This window comes from Azolla caroliniana, unplaced genomic scaffold (genome assembly GCF_043228905.1).
Source record: "Azolla caroliniana isolate FFs.n. ecotype wild unplaced genomic scaffold, voAzoCaro1.0.p SCAF_8, whole genome shotgun sequence".
Lineage (NCBI taxonomy): Eukaryota > Viridiplantae > Streptophyta > Polypodiopsida > Salviniales > Salviniaceae > Azolla > Azolla caroliniana.
Genome location: NW_028230443.1, coordinates 18,780,033 through 18,797,965, shown reverse-complemented (window position 1 = coordinate 18,797,965; position 17,933 = coordinate 18,780,033). Strand labels below are relative to the sequence as shown.

The 17,933-nt window shown below is 37.8% G+C and overlaps 1 protein-coding gene across 1 annotated transcript in view; it reads left to right on the top strand.

Annotated features, from left to right (window-relative positions):
- Positions 1–484: 484 nt before the first annotated feature.
- Positions 485–17,933, top strand: part of LOC147861241 (tRNA/rRNA methyltransferase (SpoU) family protein) — a 31,523-nt gene continuing 14,074 nt past the window's right edge. Inside the window, exons 1-22 of the mRNA XM_087323653.1 lie at positions 485–666; positions 6,356–6,449; positions 7,008–7,102; positions 7,189–7,667; positions 7,789–7,990; positions 8,070–8,348; positions 8,555–8,717; positions 8,808–8,945; positions 9,137–9,218; positions 10,187–10,488; positions 10,616–10,729; positions 11,295–11,542; positions 11,626–11,883; positions 11,972–12,127; positions 12,894–13,028; positions 13,798–14,037; positions 15,426–15,556; positions 15,960–16,047; positions 16,115–16,276; positions 16,532–16,679; positions 16,754–16,854; positions 16,937–17,107. Coding sequence (XP_087179779.1) covers positions 511–666; positions 6,356–6,449; positions 7,008–7,102; positions 7,189–7,667; positions 7,789–7,990; positions 8,070–8,348; positions 8,555–8,717; positions 8,808–8,945; positions 9,137–9,218; positions 10,187–10,488; positions 10,616–10,729; positions 11,295–11,542; positions 11,626–11,883; positions 11,972–12,127; positions 12,894–13,028; positions 13,798–14,037; positions 15,426–15,556; positions 15,960–16,047; positions 16,115–16,276; positions 16,532–16,679; positions 16,754–16,854; positions 16,937–17,107 — 3,942 coding nt within the window. The 5' untranslated portion in view covers positions 485–510. The remainder of the gene's footprint in view (positions 667–6,355; positions 6,450–7,007; positions 7,103–7,188; positions 7,668–7,788; positions 7,991–8,069; positions 8,349–8,554; positions 8,718–8,807; positions 8,946–9,136; positions 9,219–10,186; positions 10,489–10,615; positions 10,730–11,294; positions 11,543–11,625; positions 11,884–11,971; positions 12,128–12,893; positions 13,029–13,797; positions 14,038–15,425; positions 15,557–15,959; positions 16,048–16,114; positions 16,277–16,531; positions 16,680–16,753; positions 16,855–16,936; positions 17,108–17,933) is intronic.

Here is a 17,933-nt window from a genome sequence, read left to right as displayed (position 1 = left end):
TGTTTTTTTCTTTTTGTTATTCCTATGTATATCTGTTTGTTGGGGGTGTGTGTGTATGTATGTGTGTGTAGGGGGGGGGTAATGATTTGTAAAACAAGGGAAACTTGTGTGGAGGGTATTTTGGGAAATAGAGAAAACGCAAAGGTTTTTGAAGGAGAAGACAGAGAAAGAGAAGAAAGAAGACTCTTGGTGGGGGAGGGGGGGATAATGCTTTGTAAAATAAAGGAAATTTGTGTGGAGGGTATTTTGGGAAATACAGAAAACGCAGAGGTTTTTGAAGGAGAAGACAAAGAAGAAGACTGTAGGGGGGGGGGGGGGGGTATGCTTTGTAAAATAAGGGAAATTTGTGTGGAGGGTATTTTGGGAAATACAGAAAACGCAGAGGTTTTTGAAGGAGAAGACAGAGAAAGAGAAGAAGACAGAGAGAAGGAAGAAAAGACAGTAGTGTGGAGAAGGAAGGAAAGACAGAAGTTCTGTTGTGTTGTGTAGCCTAGCTTTACCTAGCTAGCGATGGTGGATTCAGTGGAGCTGTTGCTCAGAGCTCTCTCTGTTGTTCCTCGCGACGCCATCCCTCACGCAGTCGATGCCTTCATCCTCCTCAATGGCTTCTCCCACGACCTCCTCGTCTCCACTCTCCTCGACAGATTCACCTCCTCCCCTCATCAGGTATGCTCTTTCTAATCTAAGCTTTTCCTCTTATCTTCTCTTCCTTTCACCATTTTCTTTGTTAATTTCCCCCAGTTTCTTCCGTCTTCTCCTCCTCCTCCACTTTCATCTTTCTTCTTCTTCTTCTTCTTCTTCTGCACTTTCATGCACTAATTCTCCAGTCCGGTTTCGAAATTTATTTATTTTTCGTATTTTCTTGTCTATTTTCATCTCTTCGCAGGTATATGAATCAAGCGATTCTCCTTTAAATCACCATCAGTTTTTTTGTTTTTCCTCTCCATCCATAATTATCTTTACTCCAATGTCTTTCTTCAACCTTTATATATTGCGTCCAAGCAACTGTCTTTTCCTTCTTCTGTTTTCACCTTCATCTCACTCATTCTCTTTTCAGGTATGTAGCTCTCAACCCTAATGAAGCCTTTTTCCTTACTATCTTCTGTTGTCTTCTGATTCTTCTTGCTTTTATGGTCCCTGTCATTCCTATTTGAACTCTTTTTAACTATGTACTGTTGCAAAATTTCAGATTTTCTTCACCTTTTTGTCTACCACATTCTTGGGTTTAGCGCATTGCTATTCTTACTGCAATTTTTTGTCACGTTCTTTTGTTTTCTTTTCCCTCTATATCTTCTGTGAATATACTTGGTGCTGCTTTGTTGCAAATTATGTTTCCGTCTTTGTGCATTTTGTTTCTCTATTGATGCCATCCTGTGTCTCCAATCTCAGCGCTTTATTACTTGTCGCTGTTCTCTTTCCATTTCTTCTGATTTCTTACTAGACTCCAATTTCAGCTCATCACTACCACGCCTTTTTGCAGGTTTTCTTTTCATTTATTCTCTCTTCATGCCCTGAACTCCATCCCTCACTACTTGTGGTTGCGAAATATTTTTTTCAACATTTTTGTTTTCTCCCATGACCCTGATTTCCAGCTCTTTACAGCGACATATCTTGTTATAGATTTTCTTCTTTTACTATCAAGCATTGGTAAACTTTTTATTCTCTCAAGCCATAGCTATTATTCTTGTCAATCATGAGGGTGCGATAGCATGAATCAAATTATAAACCTCCATTGGTCGAGAAGTATCCAGATATTACAAATAAAATATAAGAGTCGGAATAGAGAAACAAAAGAAAACCACCACCCTTATATCTTGACTTAGCTATTCTTCAATCTCTCACATGAGCAGCTGTAATCTTTGCCGCTACATATTTCAACTTCAAATTGTTTAGAAAAACGTGGAAAACTTGAATGAATAAGCAGAAGACGATGCTAAAAATGACATTCAAGAAAGCAATATAAAAATAAAACTCTTTTCCTATGACTTATCTACCCAAATTCTTCCTATCCTTTTCATTCATATCACACGTTGCACTTTCTTTGTTATGCATTAAGAAGCATTATGCTTTTATTGATGTTGGTCTCATCTCTTTACTACTTCTTTCAAGCCTTTATTTATCACATTGGCGAGTTATTATAAAAAATTGTAATCAATGTTTGGTTTCAAAAGACTTTGGGAGCCCTAAAATAAATGCTCTCAAGGATGCGCTACGTATGTCTTCAAAACTAGTGCTTGAACATGGAGATAATCATTGTTGGTTTGCTGAAATGCAAGATGGTTTCAATCACATGGCATAAATATAAATGCACTACCCCGGTTCCAATATAGGTTGGAATTTTCTCACTTTAATATGATCGAAGTGGAAAAATGGAGTGATCTGAATTGTTATCATTAAATTGGATATTGAAAGAACATCTTAGTATGAAGACGGTCCATTATAAGGCACTCATTTTACACACATCACAAGATGTGTGTCATTAAGCCTTCTTATATGGATACATGTGTATCTCATGCACTCCGTACTGTGATAGAGCACCTCAAGAGCTCTTCACGCCAGTTAGACATTAAGATAAGCAGATATGTATGCAAATCTATGGAAGAAAGGATTTGCCAATCGTGCTCTTAGGGGATAGAATTGAAAGAACAATGTGTTTGCAATTGTGTTGTTTTGTATGAAATAAGAGGGAGATTCTCTAACTCTTCAAACTAAGGTTTAGGCACCTTAGAGCCTTTTCACATCAGTTGAAGATTGGGGGGTGGAATCGGAAGAACACTATGTTTATCATTCTATTGTTTTTGAAAGGGTCAAGAATGATGTCAATAGGGCTGAGGAACACTGATCGTCAAAGGTGTATACCTGGAGGCAGAGGCAGAAGGGAGGAAATATGACCAAGTTTGTAGTGCCACTTGTGCCATCAAGTCCCATGTCCCGGCTTGCCTCGACTTTTGAAATACCTATAGAACTCCCAAACCCAGAAATCACCAGTGATATGACTTCCTCTCCTTCTCCTATAATGGTTAGGAGGACCTCTCGCAGTAGTGCAGGAGTCCCTCCTGATCGTTATGGTTTTCCTCATGATATTGCTCAGTTTAACTCTTATTCTAACATATCAGCTACACATAGAGCATTCATTGCATCATTAGACTCTGTCACTTTACCCAAGTGCTGGCAGGTTGCTAAAGAAGATCCAAAGTGGAAAGTAGCTATGCAAGAAGAACTTGGAGCTCTTGGGAGATTGTATCACTACCACCAGGAAAGAAGGCGATTGGATGCAAATGGGTGTTTACAATAAAACAGATCCCAAAGGGCAGATTGTCACAAGGCAAGATTAGTGGCTAAGGGATATAGTCAGCCATATGGCATTGATTACGATTAGACTTTTGCACATGTAGCAAAGATGAGCATTGTTAGAACGCTTATTTCCTTAGCAATGAATAAGGATCGGAAATTACATGAATTAGAAGTAAAAAAATGCATTCCTTCATGGAGAGTTGATGAAGTGTACATGGATATCCCCCTAGGTTTTGGTACAATTCAAACAGTAGGCATGGTTTGCAGACTAAGGAAATCGCTTTATGGATTGAAGCAATCTCCTCGAGCCTGGTTCGACAGGTTAAGAAGGGCTATGGTGGGTATGGGATACCAACAGATCAATGCGGACCATACAGTGTTTATCCGACAACACAAGGAGCATACTACATTACTTGCTGTGTATGTGGATGATATAGTTATCACGGGTAACAATGAAGGAGAAATTGCACAATTGAAGGTGTGATTGGGTAAAGAGTTTGAGGTGAAGGATCTACGGTTGCCACGATACTTTCTTGGAATTGAGGTAGCTCGTGGGGCAGAAGTGTTGGGAATTCGGTCCCTCCGGATGGGATCCGGAGGAGCCGGATCAGACAAGCGGAAGAAAGGAGCCGGATTGGACGGATCCAGACGATATCCGGATGAACCCGGTGTGAACCAGATCTAGGGACATATCTGTAAATATGTTTCTAGAGGGCTTGTCATGGCCATATTTGTAAATAGTCCTAAAGTCACATAAGTATAAATATGACTTAGGGAAATCACTTATGTGGTTTTTTTTTGGAAGAGTTGTTATTATTACTGTTGTAAAGACAGAGAGAGAGAGAGAGAGAGAGTGTGTGTGTGATACAGAAAGCTTTTCTGTAGTTACTGCCGGTTGGCGAAGACATAGAGCTCGAGGTCATTGCCTCCGAGTCTCGCTTGGTATCCTCTTCCTATAGTGATAGTTGGAGTCTGTGGGCTCCCGTGGTTTTTTCCCTATTAGGGGTTTCCACGTAAACATCTGGTATCATCTCATATTGTGCAAGTGCATTAATTTCATTTCTATTTCTTGCTTTCTTCCACTGAGTGTTTAAGACTCGGTAGAGGCCGAGCGCTATTCCACACAAGAAGGAGTTGTTCTATCTCAGCGAAAATATGTATTAGATCTCACAAAAACTGGAATGTTGGGTTGTAGGCCTATAGCTTCTCCAATTGACCCAAAGATCAAGTTAACTGAACTTGCAGGAGAGAAAGTTGATCGTGTAAGGCATCAAAGATTGGTAGGTCGGCTCATTTATTTGACTCACACTCGTCCAGATATTTCATTTGCAGTAAGTGTGGTAAATCGCTACATGCATGATCTGAGGAAAGATCATATGGATGCAGTGTACCAGATTCTGAGATATCTCAAAGGTAGCCCAAGGAAGGGATTGATCTTTAGAAAACATGGTCATTTTAACATTGAGGGCTATTGTGATTCTGATTGGGCTAGTTGTGCTGATGATGGGAAATCCACATCAGGATTCTGCATGTATGTGGGGGGCAATCTGGTCTCTTGGAAGAGTAAGAAACTGTTGGTAATATCAAGGTCAACAACAGAAGCAGAGTATAGAGCTATTGCTGTAGGAGTTGCAGAGATTTTGTGGCTGAGAACTCTCCTAGTAGAACTAAACATGAATCAAGAAAATCAGATGAAGCTGTGGTGTGACAATAAGTCAGCAATCAGCATTGCCAACAATCTAGTACAACATGATAGGACCAAGCACATTGAAATCAACAGATTCTTTATCAAGGAGAAACTTGATAGTGGAATATTAAAATTGAGTCATGTTTCTACTGAAGATCAAGTAGCAGATTGTCTTACAAAGGGACTTGGGCCAGTAAGTCTTTCTAGATTGTGTGACAAGATGGGCTTAGTGGATATCTTTCGCCCATCTTGAGGGGCGGTGTTGAGAATGATTAAAGTTATAGCCAAATGGCTAGCCCAACAGCTAGCTAGCCCCAACAGCTAGTTATCCCAACGACCAGATCTTGACCTTTAAGAGGGACCTTCTCCTCATGTAAAAAGTGATCTCTGTGTTTTCTCTCTTCTGTTGTGACACATATGTATATTCTTGAGAATAAATGTTTTTTTCTCATTTTTCAATAACCCCAACTACTTTTAGAGGGAGATACTATTGCCTCTTCAATCTAAGCTTGGGTCCACTATGCAAGATAATGGAATAGAAAGGCCAATTGGGCTTGGGGTATTTCTTGCTAGAATTGAAGAAATATGGAGAGTTGTACGACAATGATACAACCACAACAACTGATCAATAAAGAACCATGAGAACATTCGTAACCAGAACATATGATAGGGGGTTACATTAGATTAGGCAATAGCAGTTGTCGTGCACATAGGGCTTGACCAATTTGGACCATGGCTTTGTCACTTTTTTGTCATCAAAAGGTAAACGATATTATCAACTGGCACCACATGTGCTTCCCTCCCTCCCTCCAAAGACCTCTCCATCTTGGAGATATTTAAAATCAAAAGTTTCAGTCTATCTAAGTCCAACATCTGAAGTGCATAGCTTATGAGACTCCTTGGCATCTTATATGTGGTCATATTTACTTATTTTGGTTTGTTCTAAAAAATGAGATAGCGTTTTAAGATGCAATCTCTCTTTTGGTCTCACTGTCAATTTTAGGCTCTTAAAAGTATATCCCTTCTACAGACTGGAACTCTCATTCTATCTCTCTACTGCTAACAAATGTAGTTGGGAAGATGTTAAAGCAAAAAACATAAAAGAAGTAGAAGAGAATTGATATCTCCAAACGAAAGGAGTTGATGTGACCAAGGAATCCATATTTAAACCTCTGTCTATAGAATCTAGAGTAGGTCTTCCTATTATTTCTATGCTATTAAGGGTAAAACTAGAATAAGTGAAGCTTCAAGACATGAAAAGAAGTATTACAAAGCTATAACTAGAGGCTTTCCTAAATGCTGGGTGGGAGTTTACAGTTGAGTTGCATTTTACAATCTTTATTATGATATAACACCTTGTTTTGGCTATGGTAGGTCTTCATTGAGGAAACAAACAACAACATAGAAGCACAAGATAATTTTTGGAGTGCTGTGATGCAAGCGATATTGTATGCATTTAATTCTATTGGTAAGTTGTGCTCGAAATTCCCAGAAGTGGTGCTACTTATTATCTAGTGAGAGATTAATTTTCTTGAATAACTGCATAATGCTCTATAAGATTGAATCAAGTGTTAGAATTGCTAATATTGGCATAAAACAATGGCGCTCTCTAGTGTCAGCCTTAAGCTGGGATTGCAATGTAGATGGGTGTATATTATTTATGTAAACCCATCCGAAGTGAGCCACTTGGAAATCATGGTGGTTTTTTGTACTGTTAAGATAATGCCCTGTTTTACGAAAAGAAAGAGAGAGAAAAAAGGGAGGAAAGAAAAGTAGTCCACTCTATTTGGATTCCTCTCTTGTCATGTAGTCAAAATCTCAGTGTTATATAGGTGGAATTGCCATTCTATTTCATCCTTATAGTGGAGTTCTGACACTGCTTCCACGATAACTCTTGATGTATGCCTTCTTGTATGTCCGTTGAACACAGCACTTTCTAAATGCACAGGACTGGCCAGGATGGGTTTCCTTACTGTTATAACTTAATGTCTTAACTTATTGGATGCTTTTGTTTGGAATGTAACAGAAGACTGTGTTCAGTTACTTCATAGAATCATTTGGGGGGTATGTGTACCCCTATTGCAGAAATCAGATCTTAAAGCAGCAGGGTTTCAGAATATTGTAAGTTTCTGTTAAGCATTGTATTTTATTATTGCAGTGTGTACCTTAGCTGAATTTGAGTGCTTGCACTTTTTCTTTTGGGTTAGGTTGCTGAAATGATAGCAGACCTAATTATCACAAAGAATGCATGGGAATATGCAGAATTATCATTAGTTCCCTATCTTTTGAGATCAGTGGAACCATTGCTATGGAGGGCAGAAGATTCCAAAGTTAATTTTCCTATGGCTGGGATGCATAATCAAGAAAATCTTTCCTCGAAACCCGGGGAGGAATACCAGCCATGTGTCAAGGAACCATTAGATTACCATGTAGCTTGTCAGATTGTTTTTGTTCTTCTGTCGAAAGCATCAAGTAACACAAATGTAAACTCGTCAAATGAAGGAGTTGCTACAAGCTCAGGAGAAATGTTCTGTGCAAATGTTGTTACACTATTTTTTCATCCCATGTTGACAGCCATTTCACAAGCAAATGAAGATACTAAAAGAGAGTATGCTATCAAGTTGTTATTACCTTCACTTTTGAGAGCTATTCAAAGGCTGAGTCCAAGCACCATGAAGGGATTAGTGTAAGATTAAAATCCAGATATCTGGTGATCCTCTATCTCTTTTCCAGTGTTCAGAGAGCCCATATAGCAATGCAATTAGAGAGTTGGATTATTAATGTGACTACATTATATCTAATGACAGGAACCCATTACAAAAGGAATTATTAGAGACCTTGAGGCTTTTATTTTCTCAAGACTCTTTGCAAAAGCAAGACCTATATTTTATTCTAGACTTTTCTGCAGAGCTTCTTTTTCATCCACTATCTGAGGAGAAAACCGGTCAGACAAGTCTTTCCCATATTTGGAATGATGGGGAGCTTTGGGACATTGTAAAATCTGGACTGGTAAGCTTAGTTGTATACGATTCTTCCAACTACATGTTATTATTTTTCCTTAATACATTTTTTTGCTTATGACATCTAGGTGGATGAAGAACCTCTGATTAGAAAGCGTGCATTGCATATTCTTCAGCAAGCTCTGAAAGAAACATTGGTTTCTGAGAAGCAGGATTCCATAAATTTGAATGGAATGAAAAATAACTCATTAAACTCATCAACAAGACGAGACAGATATGCAGATATAGAAGCAAGATCATTAGGAGTATGGCAATGCGAGATGGAACGCTGGAAGGCTTTTATGCTTCTATATGACATGTTAGAAGAATATGGAACACATCTTGTTGAGGCAGCTTGGAAACATCAGGTGCAACCTGATGCTCTTGGGAATTCTTTCTTTTTGTTGTCTTAGTTTTCATAGCAAGGTAATAATATTTTTTTTCAACTGCACTGCTTATATGTTCCAACTCGAGAAATTACTTCCAATGGATCATGAACCTTGAAAAAGATCTCTATGTATACTTATATTGTGTGTCTTCGTTTTGCTCGTGTTTGAAGTAGTCTTTTTAACAGATAACGCTGCTTCTGCCTGGTTTGCATGGGAAAGATTGTGAAGATCCAATTTCAAATGAGCCTAAGCAACCTCAGGGAAAGTATCACTTCCAAGATTTAGATACAAGCATATGGTGGATTACTGCTCTCTGGGAACGAGGGTTCAAACATGATAATCCACAAGGTAATCTGTTTGAAGGAACTCATTGTTAGGTGTCTTTGTATCTTTATTTGCACATATCTGACAATGCTTTCCCCATGAAATTGGTGACAGTGAGGCGGCTGATTTTACAGTCATATATGCATCTTGAATGGGGAAAAGCAGAAAACCTTGCTGTCACTATCCCTGAGAGCTTTGTCTTAGGACCATTATTGTCAACTTTCAATGATCCTATACATCACAAAGATTTTGGTAAATCATTTGACAAATGTTTTACCAGCCTTCCTCATACTTGTTCTGTCAAACAAAAAATTGACTAGAGAAACTGTATATGGAACATGAGTCTTTTGCTCTATCGCTGGAACGAGTCTTGTATTTTCTTCCTGATGTTGTATTATTGACTGTAATAGTCAGCATTTCTTACTGGAATGGATGATGCTCAGGTCTAAAGGGCATTTATTCTTCAGAAGTGGCCAAGTCAGCAGCTAAATTTTTCCAGATTTACAGCTCATCTTTGGAAACACGGTAAACTTCCTTTTGTTATTGTTTCTGGGTTCAAAAGAACCCAGTTTCGAGCCTGGGGTTTGATGAGAAGAGTGATCAATTGAGAACCTTAGTATCACTTATCTTTTCATGTAGTGCTCTTTCTAGTTTTAATGATATGGTGATGCATGTTAGAAACCTCTTCATATGAATATAAATAGATGTAAGGGTACATTCCCTGAGGAATTGTAAAAGCAGGTTGAAATAGATGTAAGCAACAGTTTGGCCAAATCTTGGTTGAGCTTCATAAGCATAGGGAATCGACCTGTATGTTAGTGCACAACAATGCAAAGGCATTCGTGCATCATTGGCTTCTTCGATAGGCCCACATGTCCACTGACAGAATGCTGAGAAGTCACAATAGTGGATGTAGGGGAGTTCCGACAACAATAGAGACCATGAGGACTGGGATACAAGACATACGGGCCATACGATCCCTAGAACATAAGAGTTCATTGCTCGCCATGTCTGATCTGCACAAGGACACCCAAATGTACTTGGTGTCATAGCCTCACTCCCCTGCACCATCCTTGAATGCGATGTCATCTCACTGCTACTCAACCCATACATATTAACTATGGACTTCATCTTTGTAAGCCATCTCCAAAATCGTTATATCACATCCTCGTAAGATCATTATCATAGATCTTTCCGAAATGTAGAGCTTTTGTTTCAGTATGGATAACATGTATTCACCAATATTTAGTGATTTGTCTCACATCCCAATTTTGGCCTCTAGTAGTCGTTAATATATCTTTCTTACATTTTTTTTGTAAATGACATTAAGCTTTCTTTTTGCTATTAATATAACATGCAATTCGTATCTTTTTTATGCTCAGTCCTTTTCATAAGTGCATTAGAAGTTTAAGAGAGTTTATAAAGCAAACCTTATATTACATGAACATGCTTTCATGCGTGCTGTATGTAAGTATGGTTTTTGTGTTTCTCAGGGACCGCGTGGATTTTGTCATTAGAATGGCCCATGAACTTTCATCAAGACTATTATGTAGACCAGGTTTCATGACACTTATTATGTGCCTTGAAGCTGCTTCATCCCCAGGTGAATATACTGCAATAGATGATAATAATTTCTTGTCTCCAAGAAGCACATGGTTGGCGGACTCCTGTTGTGATGGTGCAAGTACTGAGGCCTCGAAATCTAACGGAATGAGAGCTACAGAGGTTCTTGATAGTTTGGGTCCTCTTGTTGAGGATAGCAAGAAACATTTCAATCCTTTATACCGTGTGAAAGGTTTGATTTCTAACTTTTGAAAATTATCTTCAGCTTTATAGAGGAGTGTAAGAACCATTTATAATTGAATAATTTAGCTTCATACAGTGTACTTGTGCTTAAGGCCACTTCTTGATTATTTATGCAGTTTGCTATCATTTGCTGAGAGCTGCAAGCGTCCTCGTTGTACTTTCTGAAGTTCCTTTTTGCAAAATTTTCTGGTTCTTAGGATTATTTCCACATGAATTTATTAGCTATGGAGGTACTACGTATTATTCACTCTTTTATATTCTTTGCCTTTAGTTGTGAATATTTAATATTTTTATGGGATTTGGAAAACCATCGCTTCGCCATATCTCGAAGAAGGTTTGAAAATCTGTGAGGTGATAATTTGATTTATGTAGTTTTTTGACATTTTTCTGATCCATCTTGTGATTATTACCCACAAGCTGCATAAACCCACCTAACTTTTGTGAGTATATTGTTGGTCTGAACCTTCATGGGCTGAAAGACCAAATGAAGAGGGTTTGGAAAATTCTGGATAGTTTCGATTTCATTGGCTGAATTGGAAACATCCATCACTTGATATTTATTGAGTCTGCCAACCTTATGTGTAGTTTCTTCAACTTTAAAGATTATAGCTGTGAATGAAACTGTTTCAGTTGTTAATTTAGCATAGAGATGTTAACATTTTGGGTGTTTGGTGAATGTGGGATGTTGTAAACATTTGCATTGGTGATCCTTTAGAGGTTTAATACTAGTCCACTATCAGAAGCCTTAATGTACCAATGACAAATTACAAAAACTGCGTGAAACATTGATTGCAGGAATGCTACATGGGCATGTATGGTATTGGATTAGGTCGGGTTTCTCTTCCACTTCAATTGATTTTCAGAGCTGGATTTCAAATGGACTCTATGAGATAGCTAATTCCATAATAAAGCCATCAGGATATGGAATAGATATAATCATGACAGATGAAGAAGTCAAAGCATGGGCACAAGAGGCAGATAAGTGGGCAAAGATGCTCGCTCTTGGATTGCTCAATCAGAAGAGTCTTTCACACTTGATGATGGTGCACAAGGCTAGAATTAATGCTTATTTTATTTCTATCTAATACAAGTGAGGTATAACCTGGGATGTTGTTCTATTTGGCAGTTTGTACATGAAAACGTTTGCAGCATCTATCAGAGGGCATACAATTCAACGTGTATACCGGAGAAGCTTCTACTACTTCTTGATAATATTATTAAAGTATGCAGTTTATCATTTGAGAAAATGAAGGTCTTTAATCATAGTGAAAGCTTTTCTTTGAGGATCGAAAAGGAAGTCCAAGTTGTTTCCCTTATAAGTGATGGTGGCTGTACATTTGATGTTTTGAGAAAACACCTTCAGCTTATTATCTCTGCAAACATGGTTTGAACTATGGATCCATTAGCTTGATTATTTGTAAACATTTTTAATTCTTCTGTAAATATCTGCCATGAAACATGCTGGGGTGTAGGATGAACTTCTTGCACATGCTGAACGGGCTTCCGCAGTCTTTTGGAACTATGATTTCTCAAACAGTGATGCATTACCCAACTCTGTGACTGGAAAGCTAGGTGGGCCAAGTCAGCGCCGGCTTCCCACAAAAATGGCTTCGGATGCTTTGAAAGGGGTACTGTGCTTTGTTTTGAGTCTCCCTGTTTTTATTGCCAACTTTTCTTATTCAGCTTGCAAACCTCCTAACATAAGCGGTTAAATACTGCTCTTCCACCTGTTTTTGGAGTTCACTTGTAAAAGAACTTGGAAGAAAAATGATATGATCTATTTTATCGTTTCTCCTAAGAAGGTTGCCATTACCTGTTAAATTACATGTAGCTCTATTGTAGTTTAAAGTTTCAGATATGTAAAGGCGTGAATTACCTTTATCACCAAATCCTGGGCGTCACGACAGATTTCAGGCTTTGTTATGGATGCTGAGAAGAAAGAAGTCAAAGATGATCAAAATTAGTTCTTGATCACACAAAAGTAGAATATGTTCCCATCAAATATGGAGGAGTTGTTGGGGATTGAATCCATGTGGCATGCTTTTTAAATGAAAGGGGCCACAAAAATATGGCTTCTGATTTTCTCCTTACCATTACTATTTTTGATAGTGTATGGCATTTATTGCATTTATTGGATGTATATTTATGGGTTTGATAATCCATGGTTCCATGATTGGTTTCGTAAACTCAGGCTTCCAAGATAAAAGTTGCATGAATGTTGGTTTCAGCCAAGTTGTAGCAATTTTGACTTAGGGGTTAGGATTGATATGGTGGTTTCTTGGATTTAGGTTAGCTTGGTTAGATGATTCAGTTTTTCATGGTTGATATTAATCTTTGTATTTAATGGGTTTCAAGTTCAATCTGTGCTAATGATTGGATTTTATATATTGATAGGTGGTTGCAGTTGAAGTGATTGGGAATTGCATTGTATGGATGTGTGAAAATAATAGTAAAATCTCTGACTCTGCTCATCTCTTCATTTGGAATCTGATTGGGAGATCAATCAACACAAGAACAGCGACAGAAGAGGTATTCACAAAGCAATAAGCATTGACAGCACTGCTCCCAAATTTACATTGAAGGCCATGTGGCTAATCTTGATATTGTAAATTTCCTCTGATATTTTCTACTGTGATTCTATCATCCTGCATCATGGATGAATTCCATGTTATCCAAGATGTCCTATCAGCTGATTTGGTTGAATTGTTTGCTTTGGCCAGTATAGCAAAGATCACTTGTCAACCTATTCTTTGCTTTTGTGATGGTTACATAACTTTGATCTTGTTTCTTGGACTGAAAAAGGAATAATTGTGACGAATATAAAATGTACATGAAAATTTCTCCATCATTAAGAGGGTTCACATAAAGGAATAATGGTTGGGGAAGAAAATGTACTTGGAAGAAAATGATGTAAAAAACAATACTTTGTTTTACTGGTTGAAGACTTTGTCATACAAACATGTGTAGGGAAATATGTAATGACTACATGCTATACATACTGTTGAAACCATCTCTAATAACTTGGCAACAAAACTGTTTTCCTTCATGTGAAACATTTGTTCTTGTTGCGTTGAAGAATATATATGAACATTGAACAGGATACATGACAGTTTCAGGACGTGACATAAAAAGTGGAAATAACTTATACATATTTGAGATTATACCTGTCCATGGGTAGGAGAGGTGGTGTAGGTTTCTGCAATGATGGTTTTCTATAGTATGTTATCTGCTCAAAGGATTAAGTCCTGCTGCTCAAATTATTTTGAAAACCATGATATTCTTTCTTATCTTTTTTCAGATGGAAGGAGAAATGCAACTATGTTTATACGAGGCTCTTGCACATGTTTGCAATGCGTTGGCTTTGTCACTAGACACTCATGCTCTTTCAGTAGTGAAACAGACTGTTAATCCTGGAGAAGGAGCGAAGGATGAAAGGATTCTAGATACTGTTGTCTCCAATCTTCTAAATAACATAAACTCGCTTCTGCATGCACACACTTTAGCAAGGAGTCGCAAAGCATTCCTTTTGCAGCAAAAGGTTAATATCATATCCGTTCCAATGTGTATTTTCTTTTTCCTTCATTAAGTTGCATTTTATACCATAAAAGGAGAATAAAAGCTTTCAAGCTCTTGGTATTTGTCAGTCAATTCTACTTAGCTTTAATGTGAGTGGAAAATCAATTAATGCATAGTCGGATATAATAAGTAATAATTTTATCGTAACACTTTGTTTTGTGAAGAATATCCATCAGATACTTTTCTTCTCGCTGGCTAGATATCAAGGATGTTTGGAAAAGTATATGATTGTGTTAGCTTGTTTAGCATTCAGGAATGGCTATTTACACACTTGATGATAGGTTAGATGGGACTTTGTTTCTGTTATGGTTTATTTTCCATGTCACTTTATTTTCAGTGGCTGGTATTTTCGTCTAAATATGGACAGAATCCTCTAAAGTAAGGATATACTGAGAAGATCAGAAATTTCTTTTTTCAAAATAGGCACTACTGTAAAATTGGGATCAGGTAGAGAAACCTTTCTGTGTGAAGCATGCGTAGGATGTGGAAACCTAATTATATAAGGGTGTGGCCCATGCTCCTGAGAGTGTGCCTCAAAGAAGGGGCCAGATTAAATCCAATTTGGAAGTTTAGGCTCTTACTGAAAGACAGGTTCCTGTTTGTACTATGATCAAGTTCTGACAGACCCAGGAAGAAAAATCTACTAGGCTCGTTCTCATGCATGTTTGTCAGGGACTTGAACACCCCTTGCGAATAGACTTTCGTCTAGACCTTGTATTATGACCTTTTCTAATTCCCCTATTTTATGCTTCTGCTATGAACCTCTCCTTCATCTTCATCAAGGTTCTTTCATGATTAATTTGCTTAATTCTGAATAAGGGTTTTAATAAGGGACTGAGTGTAATGTTAGTTAAGAGCTATTGTAGACTGTTGTGATCTCATATTTTCAACAGTAATACATGGAACTATATACTTTAGAATGTAGTCTTGGTTTATCTTACATTCATGATTCTCTGCAGCATGGCATTGCCCTTCTAACCCTGCTTGCCAGGTCCTATGGTAGATTGAAAGGCAGACTTGAGACTGCCTGGAAAGTTCTAGTTAAGAGTCTGAGATTGGTTGTAGAAGCTGTTTCTTATGAGCCTATTACAATCTTGTTCTTTACTTAAAAAGGTTTCAAGTGTTACAGACTGTAATCATTTATTTATACCATTGTTCGATTGTTATATTTTTATGGCATTGGATTTTTATTTATTTATTAGATTGATATATTGTAACACTTTTTGATAGTAATGTGTTTTTTAATTAACAAGAAAGTAGACCTGTGCTAATCACTCATGAGCATACATCTATGTGAACCTGGTATTGATTTACATGTAATGGACACCCTGTTATAATTTCTTCTGGCAGTGGCTTTGTCTGGATGGGCTTCTTTCTATTCCATATTGTAGGGCATATGGCAGAAACAAACATATAAACACTAACATGCCTGCAGTCTCGTATACGATTCTCAAGACAGTTCTTTTGGATGCAATAAACAGGTACATGTTTGTGTGACAATTTGGTTATTTCTAATACTGATTGGTAAAACTTTATGAATGATGTAATATCGGCAGTTTGAGGTTCATGATGAATTACGTTTTGGAGATTCCAATCTTGTTTCTTAATGTTTAGTTATTGATGGGAACAGTTGTTATCACAAGCTTATTTAATAATTCAGTAGACCAAACAGTGGTTTTTGTTGTGATAGAACAGGAAGATAACGGTAATTATGGTCTTTTATATTGTTTATAATTAAGGTTTCTTTAATAGTTTTGCTGCATCTTAATGAGATTCAAGTTGGAGCTTTCTTTTGGGATAATACCTGTTGTGCCTGTTAAGTCTATAATTTTTTTCATTTCTTTTCTGTTCTGAGATATTTATCTAATATATTGCTTTGTGAAGCTTGGAGATTGCTGGTGAGGACAATATGTTGCCACTTTTGCGATGTATTCGATGGCTGGTGCATTGGAATGTTCTGGAAGCCACAGAGGTACTGTGATGAATTTAGAGTTTCTCCTATTATGCAATTATAAATGTTTGATATCTTTTTATGTAAGGTGGCGTGGTCATTAGTTAGAGCTGCGTGGGCAGCAGTTGCTGATTCGAATAAGCGAAGAGTTGCTTCAGTTTCTGCATTTTTATCAGCAATTATCCACCCGAACATCTTTGGCAATGTGTCTATGCATAGTATTAATGGAGATCCTGGACCTCTTAAATGGGTAAGTTATTCTGCATGTCATGTACAATGTGATTGCCTGTAACATGGTATGTGGTGTTGTATCAAATCCATTGGTTATAACGCCTAGGAAATGGCTCATTTGGTAAGTTTTTAATGGAAGAAAACCAACTGTTTTTCAAATTTGTATTTTTGATAATTAAGTTACCCAGTATATGTAGTTTGAGAAAAACCTCTGCTGGAAACATGAACTAAATGGACTAAAGTTTCAGAATTTAAATCAATGGTTTTTTTGCAGCTTTTGTTGAAGCTACTTGACCAAGGTTCTCGTAGTCCTCGTACAATGAGGCTTACGGCAATGCATGTTGCAGGACTGTGGCTAAAATTTCCTGCCATCACAAAATACTATATTGAGGAATTGTATCTACTGTCTATCCATGGTGGAGGTATGAGATGATAAAGGTTTTCTACTAAAGCTACTTCATCTATTGTCGATTCTAATTTTTATTACTGCCTGCAGAGAGCATAGATGAGGAGTTGGATGGACAAATTTCAGAGAACGTAGTGGCTTCTAGGGAGTACTCCATGCTTATGCAAAGCTTGGACCCTGAGCTTATTGAGGTAATAAAAACTGTTGAAGATTTAAATCTGTAATTATTTAAATCTGCTTCAAGGTTTTATGGTTTTCTGTACTGTGATGCAGGAATTTAGGAACTCTGAGCTTTATGTCCGTGTCACTATTGCAGTGTTGATTCACAAATTTGCAGAGATAGTTGAAAATAGAAGTCTTTCCAAGGGACATGAGGGAGAACAAGTAGTGCTTGCTGCCACAAACTGTGGGAAACAGCTGGTTTTGAAATTACTTCACGCATTGGTAAACTGGTGGTGTTCTTGGTACCATAATAGTCTATTATAGAATATCTTCAACGTTGATTTCACAAGATCTGTGAGCTGCTCTTCTGCATCTCAGAAACCACAATTTCCTACCATGCTGTGTTATATACAAACTCTAGGTTCACATCAATAATGCTATTTGATGGCAAAAGTGTTTTCTTTATTCGTGAATGAAACGCAACTGTGTTTAACCCAATTCATATATTAGGCCAATCTAGATTTGGGCCTTTCAACTTATCATGGTTTGGTACAATCCGTACCATGTGATTCATCATCTCTCTTCCTACCAACAATCATAACTACGTGGGGCTGCGGGTTTCTCTTGCATGAAGCAGCCACAAATGCCTTTCCCCACACAACGGGCAATGCCCCCAAACTTGGTAGAATCATACATAATAGTTGGTATGATGAGGAATCTCGTGATACAAGGAGACGCTTCCAGCACAAAGATCATCTGTATTTAGCTAAATTTGAGGATCATCTATATGACTTGTTCCTAGGATGAGAACGTAAAAGAGCATGGAAACTGTTTAATGAGGCAACCTACCACACAACTGACCTCACCTCAGGTGTAGCATGGATATGCAAAGGTACTATATGATATCCTGGGGCAGCCTTCACTTCCCCACCCACATGGCTCACGCCCACATGAATCCACCATTTTTACATCACAAAATGTAAGAAATGCCATTGATTGGTTACAATTTGGAAAGGCCCAGGATCATGATGGATTGGTAGGTGAGTACTTTATCTATACCCGTGACATCATGCTCCCATTGCTAGCACACATCTTTATGAGAGCTACA